The 15,173-nt window shown below is 46.5% G+C and overlaps 1 protein-coding gene across 1 annotated transcript in view; it reads right to left on the reverse strand.

Moving 5' to 3' along the window:
* TM9SF2 (transmembrane 9 superfamily member 2) overlaps positions 1-15,173 on the reverse strand; it is a 48,596-nt gene that overhangs the window by 19,734 nt on the left and 13,689 nt on the right. Inside the window, exons 5-7 of the mRNA XM_090022912.1 lie at positions 7,553-7,682; positions 6,097-6,221; positions 3,948-4,059 (exon numbers count right to left, since the gene is read on the reverse strand). Of these exons, the coding sequence (XP_089879038.1) occupies positions 3,948-4,059; positions 6,097-6,221; positions 7,553-7,682 (367 nt within the window). The remainder of the gene's footprint in view (positions 1-3,947; positions 4,060-6,096; positions 6,222-7,552; positions 7,683-15,173) is intronic.

A 15,173-nucleotide genomic window follows, 5' to 3' on the forward strand; every position in this document is an offset into this window, starting at 1 on the left:
TTACTTTTCAGAGATTATCATTTGGAAGTCATCTTGATATAAAAATAAACTACTAAAATCATCCATTCATAACAAAGACATAATAAATTAACCACTTATTTTCTCGCTTATGATTTACTTTAATAAATAAACTAACAAGACCAATCAATGGTTTAAAAATAGTTATTTGGAAAAACTGAGTGCTTTAAAAATTGTTTATTAAAAAGTATTTTGTCAAGATGCCAAAAATGGTGATGGGCAAGATGACACTTGCAGTCAGTTCACCAGAAGACAAACTAGGTTCCTATGCAAGAAACGCAACAAAGACGACACCTTACACATTTGCCATTCCTATCTGACTACTTCTATCCTGCCTGCCTTACCCAATACATTTTCTTAGACCTTCAAGGAAAGCATCCTTTACAACCTCATACTGGGCTAAGTTCAGCAGAACACACAGTTGGACGAGGCATTTTTAGAATCTTCTTTATAACAACATTCATTGTTTAAAACATTGAAAGTGGGTCATCCAGCAAATAAAAATAATTTATTTCCTGAAATAGTTTAATTTTTGTATTTGGTGTATTTACAGAAGGTCTAGTTGTCCCAAGGCTGGGACCAATAAACACCTGACCCTGAGCTCCCCCTGCACTTGCAAGTGGTAATGACACAATCTGGTTCTAGCATCTGATCCCAGAATTGTGCAGCCTGCCATGAACATGCCTACAATTCACATTTCTTTGATGAACATGCATAACACAGATTTAGTGTTGGGCAAATTACTCTTTTTCCAAGTTAAAGCCTCTGGCAGGCTTTCAACTAAGTTCATTGGGGGATGGGGATCCACAGGAGCAAGAAAAAAAAACTCAACCAGGTGTAGGACCTGCCCAGGTAAGAGCTCAGGTATGCACCAAGGGACCAGATGTCTCTCAGGTGGGGGGGGGTATCCAGGGCTCCCGGGGGGGATTAAGGTGTCTCTTCACTAATGCAAGAAGCATGGGGAACAAGCAGGAGGAGTTTGCTCTCGTGCTTGCAAGTAGTAAATTCGACCTGGTTGGACAAGTAGAGACACGGTGGGATGAAACATTTGACTGGGCAGTACACATAGAGGGCTATAGGTTGTTTAGAAGAGACAGGAAGGGGAAAAACAGGTGGGGGGGTTGCGCTCTATGTTAGGGAACAGTATACCAGTTCTACCTTCCAAATGGGACCAGAGGAAGGCTTAACTGAGACCCTGTGCGTCAAACTTCAAGGAGGGCAGGGGGAGAGGGATCTGGTGGTAGGGGTGTACTACAGGCCACCACATCAGGAGGAAGAGCTGGATCTGGAATTTTTCAGGCAGCCTGGGGAGGCCATGTGTGCAAAGGAGATTGTGGTCATGGGCAATATGAATTACCTTGACGTCAACTGGGAGGAGCAGTCGGCCAGGTCTAGCCACTCACAAAGGTTCCTGACATGCGTACAGGACCTACACCTTATGCAACTTCAATGTGCTCAGGGCAGTAGTCAGGGAGGCACTCAGAGCCCAGGGGGTAGCTAGTATGGGGGTCCAGGAAAGGTGGTCCTTCCTCAAGGAGGCTATCCTTGGGGCACAGCAGGACACAATTCCTCTGCGCAGGAAGGCGGGAAAAGGGTCCAAGAAAACTTTATGGCTGAGCATGGAGATCCAGGCTGGCCTGAAGGCAAATAAAAAGGCGTACTGGCAGTGGAAGCAGGGGGCAGGGACAAAGAAGGACACCTCCCTTACCTGAGCTTGTAGGGATTTGGTGAGAAAGGTGAAAGCAGCACTAGAGCTTAGATTAGCTTCTGGGATTAAGGATAACAAAAAGTCCTTCTTCAAGTATATAGGTAGCAAGAAGCAGTCTTGGGGTAACATTGGACCCCTAAGAGGCAGGGCAGGGCAGTTGGTCACGGACGCACGAGAGAAGGCAGAACTCTTCAACAAGTTCTTTGCCTCCATGCTCCTGTCTGCTGACAATGGGGTGCTCTCGGGTGACAGCATAGAGAGGCCCGGGAAGGATGCAAGTCCCCCGACTGTTAGTTCAGACCTAGTTAAGGATTACCTGGAGGGCTTAGATGTGTCCAAGTCAGTGGGCCCGGATGACCTTCATCTGTGGGTGCTGAGGGAATTGGCTGGTGTCATCGTGGAGCCATTGACACGGCTGTTGGAGGACTCCTGGTGCTCGGGCCAAGTCCCTGAGGACTGGAAAAGGGCCAATGTGGTCCCTATTTTCAAGAAGGGGAGGAAGGAAGAGCCTGGCAACTACAGGCCAGTCAGCCTCACTTCTATCCTGGGGAAGGTCTTTGAAAAAATTATCAAGGGCCACATTTGTGAGAGCCCTGCAGGGGAAGTGATGTTGAGGGGTAACCAGCATGGGTTCGTGCAAGGCCGATCCTGCCTGACTAACCCGGTCTCTTTCTATGACCAGGTAACAAAGAGCTTAGATGGGAAGGAGGAAGTCGATGTCATCTTCTTGGGCTTCCAGAAGGCCTTCGACGCAGTGTCTCACCCAATTCTGGTGGGCAAGCTGAGGGACTACAGCATTGATGAATGCACAGTCACATGGGTGGCAAACTGGCTCCAGGGGCGCACCCAGAGGGTGGTGGTGGATGGGTTGAAGTTGACCTGGGAGGTGTGGGCAGCGGAGTCCCCTGGGGCTCAGTCCTTGGGCCGGTGCTGTTCAACATCTTCGTTAGCAACCTGGAAGAGTGTGTGCAGAGCATCCTGTTCAAGTTCGCTGATGACACCAAGCTGTGGGGTAAAGTGAATACACCGGTAGGCAGGGACCGCATCCAGGCAGACCTGGACAGGTTAGAGAAGTGGGCGGATCTGAACAGGATGCGGTTCAACAAGGACAAGTGCAGGGTGCTGCACCTGGGGAGAAGGAACCAGCATTGTGGTTATAGGTTAGGGGCTGACCCTCTTGGCAGCACAGAAGCAGAGAGGGATCTTGGTCAGGATTGACTCCAGGATGAATATGAGTCACCAATGCGACGAAGCAATAGGCAGAGCCAACCGCACCCTGTCCTGCATCAACGGGGCATCACTAACAGGTCCAGACAGGTCTTGCTCCCCCTCTATGCAGTACTGGTCAGGCCGCAGCTGGAGTACTGTGTCCAGTTCTGGGCGCTGCACTTCAAGAAGGACGTGGAGAACCTGGAGAGGGTTCAGAGGAGGCCACTGGTAGGGCTGAGGGCCTCTGTGGCCAGCCCTATGAGGAGAGGCTGAGGGACCTGTATCTCTTCAGTCTTGCCTACAACCTTATCAGGGGCCAGCAGCAGGGACTCGGAGAAAAGTCTGTTCACCAGGGTCCCCCTTGGAGTCACCAGGGACAATGGCCACAAGCTGAGGGAGGATAGATTTAGGTTAGATATTAGGAAGAACTACATCATGGTAAGGATGGCCAGAGCCTGGAATAGGCTTCCCAGAGAGGTGGTACTCTCACCTTCCCTGGAAATCTTCAAGAGGAGACTGGATAGGCACCTGGCTGGCCCCTCCCACCCCCAGTGCTCATTCCTGCCCATGGCAGGGGGTCAGACTCGATGATCTGTCTAGGTCCCTTCCGACTCATTGCTTCTATGATTCTATGATATGAAAAAGATTTCTCCCCACTCCGCCCCCTAAAATTCCAGTAGGTAATTTGGCCACAAAACCCCATTAATATGCAACAACAGCTGTGCAACTAAATCTCCTAAACTGCAACTAAAAACCTGATTTGAAAGAGGACTGCATTTTTAGCTACACTTAGTAACAATACTGCATTGAACATTCTGCAGCAACATTAGCCATTCATTTTCTAAAACTTAAAATAACAAACAAATGATTTGTTCTTGAGGAATGTCTGAAATAAATAGGATGAAACTGAGTAAGAACAAAGTGTAAAGTTCTACACTTAGAAAGGAACAATCAAATACACAGAGAGAAGATGGGAAATAACTGGTTAGGACAAAAAACCTTAAACACTCACCTGAAAGGTAACAGAGTACGTATAAACAATTTTGATCTCCCCACTAGCCTGGTTATTTATATCCATAGGCACACCTGAGCAGTCAGGGTTTTCTGGATTTGTATGCTTATAGCTATGGAAAGAAACATGCACAAAATTCAAAGCTGTTCATTTGACTAGCAACAGTGTTAAAGTTTACTCATTTAATTAATTAGCAATTTCATTTAGAATTTTTCTTCCAAGCATCCAATTTTAAAATAATAATATTTATAAGTTTCAGAGACTACAAGCTGTGGCATGAACATCAAAAATAGCATTTCTGTTCCCTAACAATGTATAGCAAAGACAAATTTTCCTAAAATACCTCAAATTTTAAGCATCATACTCTTCCATCATGTGAAACCTAAAGAAATGATGAATATTAAAAAAACCTCAACAAAAAATAAGACAAGTCGATTAGTTAGTTATTATACACAAGAAAAAATTCATATTTTCCTTTAAAAACCATTAGGTGGTTAAGATCAGAACATCTGACCTGCAACTCAGCAAATTCAGTTATACTGACAGAGTAAAGGAAAGCAAGGTAAATACATTTTAGGGACTAGAAAGAAGGATGTTAATGGTAATGGATCGTAAGCCTACAAAATGTGTTGTTTTCTTAGACAGCAGGACAGTTGAAATAGCATAAAGGAGCCTAACTCTATTAAAATATTTAATACTGACAAGATAAAAAAGCAAGGTGAATTTATTTCCCTTGCTTTGAACACTGATGAATAAACAGGAATCATAATGAGCACATGATATGATGCTTCCCCCTCCCATTTGCCAATTGAAAAGTATACCACCAAGTATTTTCTGGGTACTACAGCTGAAGATAAAAGTCCACTGTCAGAAAAAGGAACTGTTGCTTTATACCATCCTAAAATCAGATCACTTTTTCCAGCAGGAAAACTCAACTTCTGCCTTTTGTAACACATCTTATAACTAAAGAGAAATGTTTTGGAGCATTGATCTCCAACCTTTTTAAGTAGATGGCGGATGAGAACGTGATGGTGTTCAACACCGAAAAATGCAAGGTTCTCCACCTTGGGAAGAAAAACCTGCAACATGCTTACAGGCTCGGCAGTGCTATACTGGCTAGCACTACAGGCGAAAGGGACTTGGGGGGGGGTCACGATTGACCACAAGGTGAACATAAGCCTCCAATGTGATGCTGCGGCTAGTAAAGAGAGCCAAACGCTGGCCTGCACCCATAGATGCTTCTCAAGCAAATCCCGGGATGTCATTCTCCTGTTGTACTCGGTGAGGCCGCAGCTGGAGTACTGTGTCCAGTTTTGGGCTCCACCATTCAAGAAGAGCCACGTGCATGATCAGAGGTCAGAAAAACAGATCTTTTGATGAGAGGCTGAGAGCAATGGGACTCTTCAGCCTGGAAAAGCACAGGCTCAGGTGGGACTGGCGGCTGCCTAAGTACATCAGGATCTGGGGGAACATCTGTTCACCAGAGCGCCCCAAGGGATGACAAGATTGAACGGTCACAAACTCTGCCGCGACCGATTCAGGCTGAACGTAAGGAAGAACTTCTTTACTGTCCAAGCCCCCCAAGGTTTGGAATCGACTGCCTCCAGAGGTGGTTCAAGCACCTACTTTGAATACCTTCAAGACACACTGGGATGCTTATCTTGATGGGATCCTATGATTCCTCGTGACTTCCTGCCCCTCGGGCAGAGGGCTAGACTCGATGATTTATGTCTATGAAATCTATGAAACCTTTGGCATTTAAAACAACCCAAGATCTACCATGCGCCACCACCTGTCCCATCCCCCCGCCACTCAGCAGGTAAGTCTGTGGGGAGGGAAGGGGGAGAAGATCAAGGCAGAGGGAGAAAACCACTGCTCCTGCCTCTACGGCACTGTCCCTCACTGTGGGGGCCTTGATCTAGCCCCTGCCCCTTCCTTCCCCCACAGACTGACCTGATGGGCTAGGATGCATGTACTTGGGTACTCAGCCACCCAATCCCAGTCTCGGATCGATTTGAAAAAGCTCCGAGATCTATCAGTGGATCGAGATCCACCAATTAGTGACAACTGGTTTGGAGTAAAATTCTTGAAGCTAATCTTTGTTTAGTGACAGGTCATACTGTAAGAAGGTTGAATTTTTAATACTCACCTTTTTGGTTCAAGCTTAGCAGCTACTAGTCTTGCTCCCGTTGCTCCATTTTCTACGATATGGTAGAATATTTTAATGTCGACATGATTGAAAATATAGAAGGTATCTCTCTCATGAAATTCTGACTGCAAAACAGAACACAGAAGTAAATAAGACATAGAGAGGAGAATTCTAAAATGTAAATTTTGTTAAGCCTGTAAGATTAGCATGTCCTAACTTTTTAAATCTATCTGCTACCGGGTTGGAAGCTCAACATTTTTTTAAAATACATATTCTGGACTATTCAGAGAAGCACTTTCTTGCTTTACCTCTTTAAATGAGTAATAAATGTAAAAACCTGTTAAGAGCACTGTTTTCAAACTAACCTTAACCAAAACAGTTAGATTACATACTACTTTATCAAATAGCTATATAGTGTTTACGTCAGGCATGTTCAACTTCCAGCCCACTGGCCAAATCCAGTCCATGGAACCATGGCATCTAGCCTGTAGGGCTCCCCATGGGTTGGAAAATTTGACAGTGGGTGCCACTTCACCCACTGCCATGTCCCCTTCCCCTGGCACAGTTGGATTAGGACAGAGCCACACCCCCTCTCCCTGACGGGCCAGGCCATGCTTCCTCCCCCATCCCTGTGGGGCTGGGTTATGGCCCCCTTCCACCACACAGCTGGTTAAGGGCCAGATTGCCCCCAGTCCCCCCATGGCTGGATGGGGCCCCACCAAGTCTAAACTGGTTACTGGTCAGAAGAACCAGCCAGATCTCACCCATGGATTAACAGGCCACTGCCCACCTGACCCTCTGAGCAAAAATATCAAGCATCGCTTGCTTAAGTAATAAGTTTGTTTGTGACATGCGACCGCAACTTAAAAATAGAACCAAAGTCAGTATTTTAACAGAATGAGAAATGTCTGCACAAAGAATTTTTCTCACGCTACTTCCAGTGACACAGGTCACACAGGACTCTTACTAAGATGCCTTGTTTCCAACAACTATGCATAAGCCCTCTCAGTGGAGGGGAAGTTAATTCCTTCAAGAAGCATTAGCTTATGTCAACTTTTGCTAGGTTTGAAAAGGCACATAACAGAGCCACTGCATGGAAGTCTGCTCCTCAGAGAAACATGCTTATTTAAAAACTCCAGAGCCCCAGCCATGCAGCAGTTAGAGAGAAATTTTCAGGGTCAAGGAAGGATGTTGCATTGACTTGGCCACGTGCATGCATCTCCTTCCCTCCAGTCCTTCACAGCCTTCTACACCCCACAGTGGAAAGCAGCCTGAAGTTTCTCAGGTAAATCTGTTCTAACTTCATCTAAGTTGAGTCCACAGCACATTTCCATCATTTCCTGAACCAGTCTGAAGATGAAGGAAAACCCATCATGGAACAAAGCATCAGAAAGCAAGGAAAAATCTGGAAAGAGATTTCATGCAGAAAATGAAGCAGAAAAGTCTTTAAACTTACATTAATGACACAGGCGTCTTTTTGATGGCCGTCTTTTGTAATATAACAACCAATAGGAAACCCAGGATTGCAGAACCTCTGACCTTCTTCAACATCATAGCACCATGTTACAGGCATGTTGTCAACAATCCTACATAAAGAACACTAACATTTCACTAGATTTCAGGAGACAGAGAAAGCTTCAATATAAATAAAAGCTTACACCATTTTAAGCCACAGTAATATTTAGAATTTTGAGAGATCAAAAAACCACTACAACAGATCCTATTTGCCACAGTGGGCCACACTTGAAGCTCTCTACGTGTTATGTGAGCAACTCCCCCACAGCTGAGGGGGAACCCAACTGCTATGGCTATGGGACCAGGGCCAGGGCCTGCAGGCCTTTGTGTCACCCCCCTCCCCCCCTCCCAGCACTCTAGCCTTGCTGTCAGTGGGAGGTGGCAATTGCCACCCCCACCCCCGCATTTCTCCTTCCCTGGGAATGTGTGCAGCAACAGGGAGCCAGCCTGACCCCGGCTGGGCCCCACAGCCACACAATCCCACCCCAGACCTGGACTCTACACACCGACCTAGATGGGCACTGCGCCCAGCCTTAGCCCTGCCCTACTCTATTCCCTCCCTCCCTCCCTCACTGTGGGGGCCTCAGTTTGCCCCCACCCCCACATAGTTGCCTGGAGGGAGCTGCACTCCATGCTGCCTGGCTGCCATGTACATGTGTTCGCACATGCATGTAGCACCTCCTGCCTTCCATCTTCCTCCTCTCCCTCTCCCCAGCCCCAAGCAGGAAGAAACCCATCATTTCCCACAGTTTTCTCCTAAAAAGGGGCAAATCCACATTTTTTCCATGGGGAATGGAAACCTGGATCCATGACTAACAGACCACAGGTGACAATCTTTATTTTATTTAATTTTTTAAAACTGGATGTCACATGGGCCTCAGCAGTGTGCTGACTGAGTCACATGCGGCCCATGGGCCACAGGTTGAAAGCCACTGTTCTAGAAGTAGGTGTCCGGATTATGTAAAATTTCACACGATATTGATTTCATAGACATTAGGGCTGGAAGGGACCTCGGGAGATCATCGAGTCCAGCCCCCTGCCCAAAGGGCAGGAAGTCAGCTGGGGTCATAGGATCCCAGCAAGAGAAGCATCCAATTTACTCTTGAAGGTGTTCAATGTAGGTGCTTGAACCACCTCCGCTGGCAGACTGTTCCAGACCTTGGGGGCTCGGACAGTAAAGAAATTCTTCCTTATGTCCAGCCTGAAACGGTCTTGCAGGAGTTTGTGACCGTTCGACCTCGTCATCCCTTGGGGCACTCTGGTGAACAGGCATTCCCCCAGATCCTGGTGGTCACCTGTGATAAACTTATAGGTGGCCATCAGATCACCCCCGAGCCTACGCTTTTCCAGGCTAAAGAGTCCCATGTCTCTCAGCCTATCATCGTAAGATCTGTTTTCCTGACCTCTGATCATGCGCGTGGCTCTCCTCTGCACCCTCTCAAGCTTCTCCACATCCTTTTTGAATTGTGGAGCCCAAAACTGGACGCAGTACTCCAGCTGCGGCCTCACCAAGGCCGAGTACAAGGGGAGAATGACATCCCGGGATTTGCTCAAGAAGCATCTATGGATGCAAGCCAGCGTTTTGGTCACTTTATTAGCCGCAGCATCACATTGCAGGCTCATGTTCGTCTTGTGGTCAATGATGACCCCCAAGTCTCTTTCTTCTGTAGTGCTATCCAACGTAGCACTGCCAAGCCTATAAGGATGCTGCAGGTTTTTCCTCCCAAGGTGGAGAACCTTGCATTTTTCGGTGTTAAACACCATCAGGTTCTTGTCTGCCCATTTGCTGAGCCTGTCCAGGTCAGCCTGGATCACCCGCCTATCTTCTGGCGTGGATGCTTTGCCCCAAAGTTTGGTGTCATCGGCGAACTTGGTCAGTCCACTCCTGACTCCAATGTCCACATCGTTAATGAAGATGTTGAACAGGATGGGTCCAAGGACAGAGCCTTGAGGGACCCCACTGGTCACAGGGCACCACGATGAGTGACTGCCATCAATTACAACCCTCTGGGTCCAACCACGGAGCCAGTTTCCCAGCCAGCGGATCGTGGTGGAGCCAAGGCCGCAACTGGCCAGTTTGGCCAAGAGGTGATCATGGGATACCAGATCAAAAGCTTTTTTGAAGTCAAGATATATGACATCAATCTCTTCTCCCTTGTCCAGGTGATAGGTCACCCGGTCATAGAAGGAAATGAGATTGGGCAAACAAGACCTACCCGCAACAAACCCATGCTGGCTCTCCCTTAGGATGTTAGCCTGGGCCAGTCCATCAAGGATGGCCTCCTTAATAAACTTTTCTAAGATCTTCCTCAGGATAGAAGTCAGGCTAATGGGCCTGTAGTTAGCCGGATCCACTCTCCTCCCTTTCTTGAAGATCGGCACCACATTGGCCTTCTTCCAGTCTTCGGGCACTACACCAGAGCGCCAGGAGTTTTCAAAGATCCGTGCCAGGGGCTGGGCTATGACGCTCGCCAGCTCCTTGAGTACCCTGGGGTGCAGATTGTCAGGGCCGGCTGACTTGAAGGTATCCAGCTTCTCAAGGTGTTCCTTCACGAGGTCAGCATTTATGGAGGGTAGGGGATCCCCATCACCCGGATCTCCCTGTCCCATAGCAGGCATGGACGTCCCATGGGACTGATGAAAGACTGACGCAAAGTACCTATTTAATAGGTTGGCTTTTTCCTGGGCGTCAGTTGTCAGTTGCCACATCTGGTTTAGCAGGGGTCCAACGTTGCCCTTGCTTTTCCTCTGGCTCCCTGCACATCTGAAAGAGGACTTTTTGTTGTCCTTGATGCCTGAAGCTAGTTGGAGTTCAGTTGCAGCCTTGGCTTTCCTGGTTTGCTCCCTGCAGGACCGGACCAGTGCAGAATAATCCTCCTTGGAGGTGAATCCCGTCCTCCATCCTTTGTAGGCTTTCCTTTTTAGCTGCAGGAGGTCCGCTAGGTCCCTGGAGAGCCAGGAGGGCTGCTGTGCCTTCTTGCTGCCTTTCCTCCGGGTTGGAATAGATTTAGCTTGTGCATTGAGGATCGCTTCCTTGAGAAGGAACCACTCTTCTCGAACTCCCAACTCCCTGGGGTCATGGTCCCTAAGGGCCTGACCGACAAGCCTCTTGAGCTTGTCAAAGTCGGCTTTTCTGAAGTCAAGGCCTTCTGTGATGCTGACTGACTTGCCAGCTTTACAGCGGATGGTGAAGGTGATCAGCTCATGGTCGCTGTCACCCAGCTTCCCATCGATCACTAGGTTGCCGATTAGGTCGTCCCCCGTAGCCAGTACCAGGTCAAGCAGCGCTTTGCCTCTCATTGGCCCATAGACTTCTTGAGTCAAGTAGAGGTCATCCACGCACGAGAGAAAGCTTTGCGACCGCTCGGATTTTGCTAAGTGATCTTCCCACGAGATTTTATACCCTTTCAGTTCTGCATAATTTATTTGATTTCTTACTACGTTTAATAGGAAGTCTGAAATAGGCCCTGGAAGGAAGTATATTGTATACCTACATTAAGATTCAGATATCATGTAATTTTTAAGAAAAAAACCCATAGTTCCCTCTCCCCCCCCCCCAATTCATTACAAGTTAAATTTTTTCTTTAAACAGTTAAGCTTGAAGGTTCATCCCTGCATATGCTTGCTCTCTCTGCCAGGCAAAACTTCCTATTTTGGTGTCTATGCTTTTCTGTCAGGCTTATCTTACAAGATGACTTCTATACAGTAAAAACAGCACCTATCCTTCAACCTGGCTTGACCACTGCACAGCTACTCAGGCACTAGGAGCATTTTCATGTGTTCTGGGATATGGTACCAGGCACTTTAATTTGCAACCCATGCTAATTAAAGGCTCCAGCACATCATGTGCATCAGTGTTCCTGTGCTGAAAAATGGCAGTGGGGACTTAGAACCAGAACAGGTACAGTGAGCTTTAGTTCAAAGTGCTCCGCCACCACTTTTTCGGCACAGGGATGCTGATACATGAGACGTGGAAGGCTGCTGGGGAGTGCCAGTTTCCATGCTCCAGCAGACTTGATTAATAGTCTGCTCCCCACACATCTATAGGATCCATTGTTAGCATTAGTAAGTTAATACACAAAAGCTTTGCTTTGAAAGCAATTAGGGTAGCCCCACAGCATATCTGACAAATCCACACATAGAAAGAAAAAAAAAAATACAGTTAAGTAACCTAACTTCACATTATCCACTCCTTCTCTCTATATATACACACAGACACACGTTTTGCCATAACCAGGACAGTATAATCACACACCACAGAGCATAACCTCAGAGTTGTAAGTTTACTTTTTTTTTATTCACTAACAGATTAAAGAAAAGAAACCCATTTGGGGTAAAAAATTCTGCACTTGACTTTAAATGCAGAGCTGCACTTTCAGATATTTCTAGCCAACCTTTTAAATACAATCTGGACGGTATAAGGGTTAGATCCACAACAGGACTTACATGCCATTGAAAAAGCAGGAACTTGTACATGGAATCTCTCTCACCCCTCTGAAAAATTCCTTTGCTATAAGGAGTTGAAGCAGATTTCAGTCTTGCCCAAAGAAGCTCTTATACTTCGTATAAGTAGCTAAACATTCACTGGAGCAGGAACCAAAACAACTTCGCTTCTAAAATTTGTACCTCTAACAAGAAGGACATTGGCCTATTATTTATGCCCTCTGGCCCCACTACTACATTTTGTAACAAGGAGCAATGGCTTCCACAGGTAGATTGAGAAAGACCTGCTCCAGAACATCAACAAGCCAGTGATTATAATTGCAGGAGGTCGGAGCTCAGTTAGAGGTCCCCTCTCTGAATCATTTAGAGGGAATCTGAATTGGGTCCATACCATCAGCTCAGTTTTCTGAATAGAACCTAGAAACCATTGTGAATACAGCCTAAAATAATCTAAGCATTTTGTTTTGGAAATATCAAAAAAATGCATTCTTTCAACACCTTTTCTTTAATTTCTATGGCCAAAACTATTCAGGGAAACAGGCTAACTCACAACTTCACCTGTCCCCAAATGGCATTTATCCATCAAATTAGGGCTGTGCAAAATTTAGGCAGGTGTTTTGTTTTGAAGCTGTTTCGACGTGTTTCGAGCTTGAAACAGCAAAATCGAAACAAAACAAAAGGCTTTGGAACAGCTTAAAAATGAAACGAGGGTACTCAATACTTTTCGAAACTTTCTAAACGTTTTGAGTTTCAAACCTAGGCTTGCTCCAGCTAAACAGAAACTAAGGAGAGGGAGGGGAAAACAACTGTTCTCTGATATTGACATCTAGCTCCCTGTTTGATTCCCCAGCTCTGTGATCATTTCCCTAGCTCTTCCCAGGAGGGGATGTGGGCCCCCGATCTGCACGTGGGGTTTCAGCAGGCCGCCACTACAACTGCAGCAGCAGCCTGCTGAAACCCAGCACCTAGGTCCGGGGGCCCGCACCCCCCAGGAACAACTGGGGAAAGCGATCAGAGCTTCAGGTTCAGGTCCCTGTACATTCCCCCAGTTCCTGGTTGGATTCCCCAACTCCCTGATTGCTTCCCCCAACTCTTCCCAGGGGGCCACTAGAGGCAGATGCAATGGGAGAGCTGCGGGCTGAGGGGGCTGTGCTGGGGTCTTCCTTACGAAGCTCAGCTCGGTGGTGGGACAGCCAGTGGCAAAGCCACTTGGAGTGCAGCCCTGGCCCTGAGCACAGCCCTGGCCAGTGGCTCTCCGCTACCTCCAGCCACCAGGCTCACCTCTGTGGGGCTAGCAGAGCTGTTCAGATCGCAGCCCAGCAGTGGGAGGCGGGGAGAGCCAGGACTGCACTCCAAGCAGCTCCACCAGCCCCACAGAGCTCAACCGGCAGGTTGAGGAGGGCTGGGAGGGCAGGTTGAGCCTTCCCAGCACTGCCACTGAGTCCCAGGAGGGTTGGACGCTGCCTGCCTGTAAGCGGTATGAGTTCTGCTTTCAACTGTTTGAGGTGCAGTTTCACAAAAAACTCTGCACCTATCTCCTTGAAACACGGCAGGCTTCATGCCCTCAGAAGGGACTGCCATCCTTGCAATTTTCATCTGAATCAGGCAAGAAATGACAAAGTTATAAGCATTTGCATGATTCCCCATTATAGCCTATAGGTGAAACGTTAAAACACATCGAAACAGCAAAAATTTCAACAAAACAAAATGGAACAGTGCTTCAAAACAAAAGAGAAGTTGAAACAAAATGGTGCTTATCAGGACTTTGGGGTATACATGCGCACACTTATTCCTATTCAGTCAGGGACTAAATGTAGTAGCCCTAGAGAAAAATACCTGCATTGCCAGGCCAGCTTTCCCAACCACACTTCAATAAATCCAGAGGAGAAAGACTGAGTTAGTAAGAGAGAGTCCTTTTTCACCACCATACATAGTTGCAACTGCCTATTTAACACTCCCCACCCAGCAGGTTCCTGTTCCTATCCCTTTCTGCAACATGGTGCAGAGCAGCACTGCCTCCAAGCTCCATGAGATGTAGTGAAAGGCAGAATATTTCTTGCTTTCAGCAGTGGAAAAGGAGAGGACCCAATGTGCCAGACTGCTGCATGGAAAACCGGCTACAAAGGTAACCCTAAACAACAGACTAGGATGGAAAAAAGTTATAACCTGATAAACAGAAATTGATGACAAAACTTGAGGGTAGGATCCCCACCACAACTATGGACCAATGGATTCCCCAACTCAGTTCTATGCAAGCAGCTAGGATTTCTACTATGTTGCATCCCCTGGATCCTGCTTGAGAATATGACTTCTAATTAATTTCATGCTGCGGCAGCTATTGTCATGTAGCAAGAGGAGAGATAAAACCTAACTCTCCATAATTTCTGGTTTCAAGTTGGTCCTATTTCCACATATGTATCTACCACCTGCTTTAGCTGTTTCTTGGTATAGACAAGAGCAGTAAAGCAGTTAACTGAGTGGGTTCAACAGTTCTAAAAGATAACTGCAGGTCCCTGAACAGGAACAGCAAGAGTCTTGTCCTATTCATTATTATACTATGCTGCTGACATAGCAACAGTTGCACCTGAGTAAGAGCTTATAAATTTAAACTTTATAAGGGAGACTGCAACTTCCTACCCTTTGCTTCCATTTGTAAGGTTGCTATCATAATATTAAGTCCTGGATGTTACCTTTTGCTTTTGTGTGCCTTCTCTGAAATATGCAAATATACAATACTGGCTGACCTATCTCAAAAAGAGCACTGAAGAACCAGAACAGGCCCAAAGGAGGGAAGAGGATAATCAGCACCACAGATCAGCTTTTGTGTGCAGAGATAGAAGTTTCTGCCCTCCCTTCTTGAGACCAATTATCTTTTTATCATTTTCATTCCAATTTCATTTTTGAGTTAAACAGTCCTGATTTTTTCTACCTCAACACAAGAAAAAGGGAAACTCAGCAAAACTGTAAATTGAAAACTAAAAATGCATAAACTAGACCATGAAACATATTGCTCCAGAAAGCTGAAGACAACACTTTAGCAACATTTAAGAACTACAGGACATTTACACGGAAGACATAAATATTCAAAGTGCTAAGTGTTAACATATCTCACAAAAGAT

The sequence above is a fragment of the Crocodylus siamensis genome, chromosome 1 (genome assembly GCF_052110815.1).
Source record: "Crocodylus siamensis isolate JL-2025a chromosome 1, ASM5211081v1, whole genome shotgun sequence".
NCBI lineage: Eukaryota > Metazoa > Chordata > Crocodylia > Crocodylidae > Crocodylus > Crocodylus siamensis.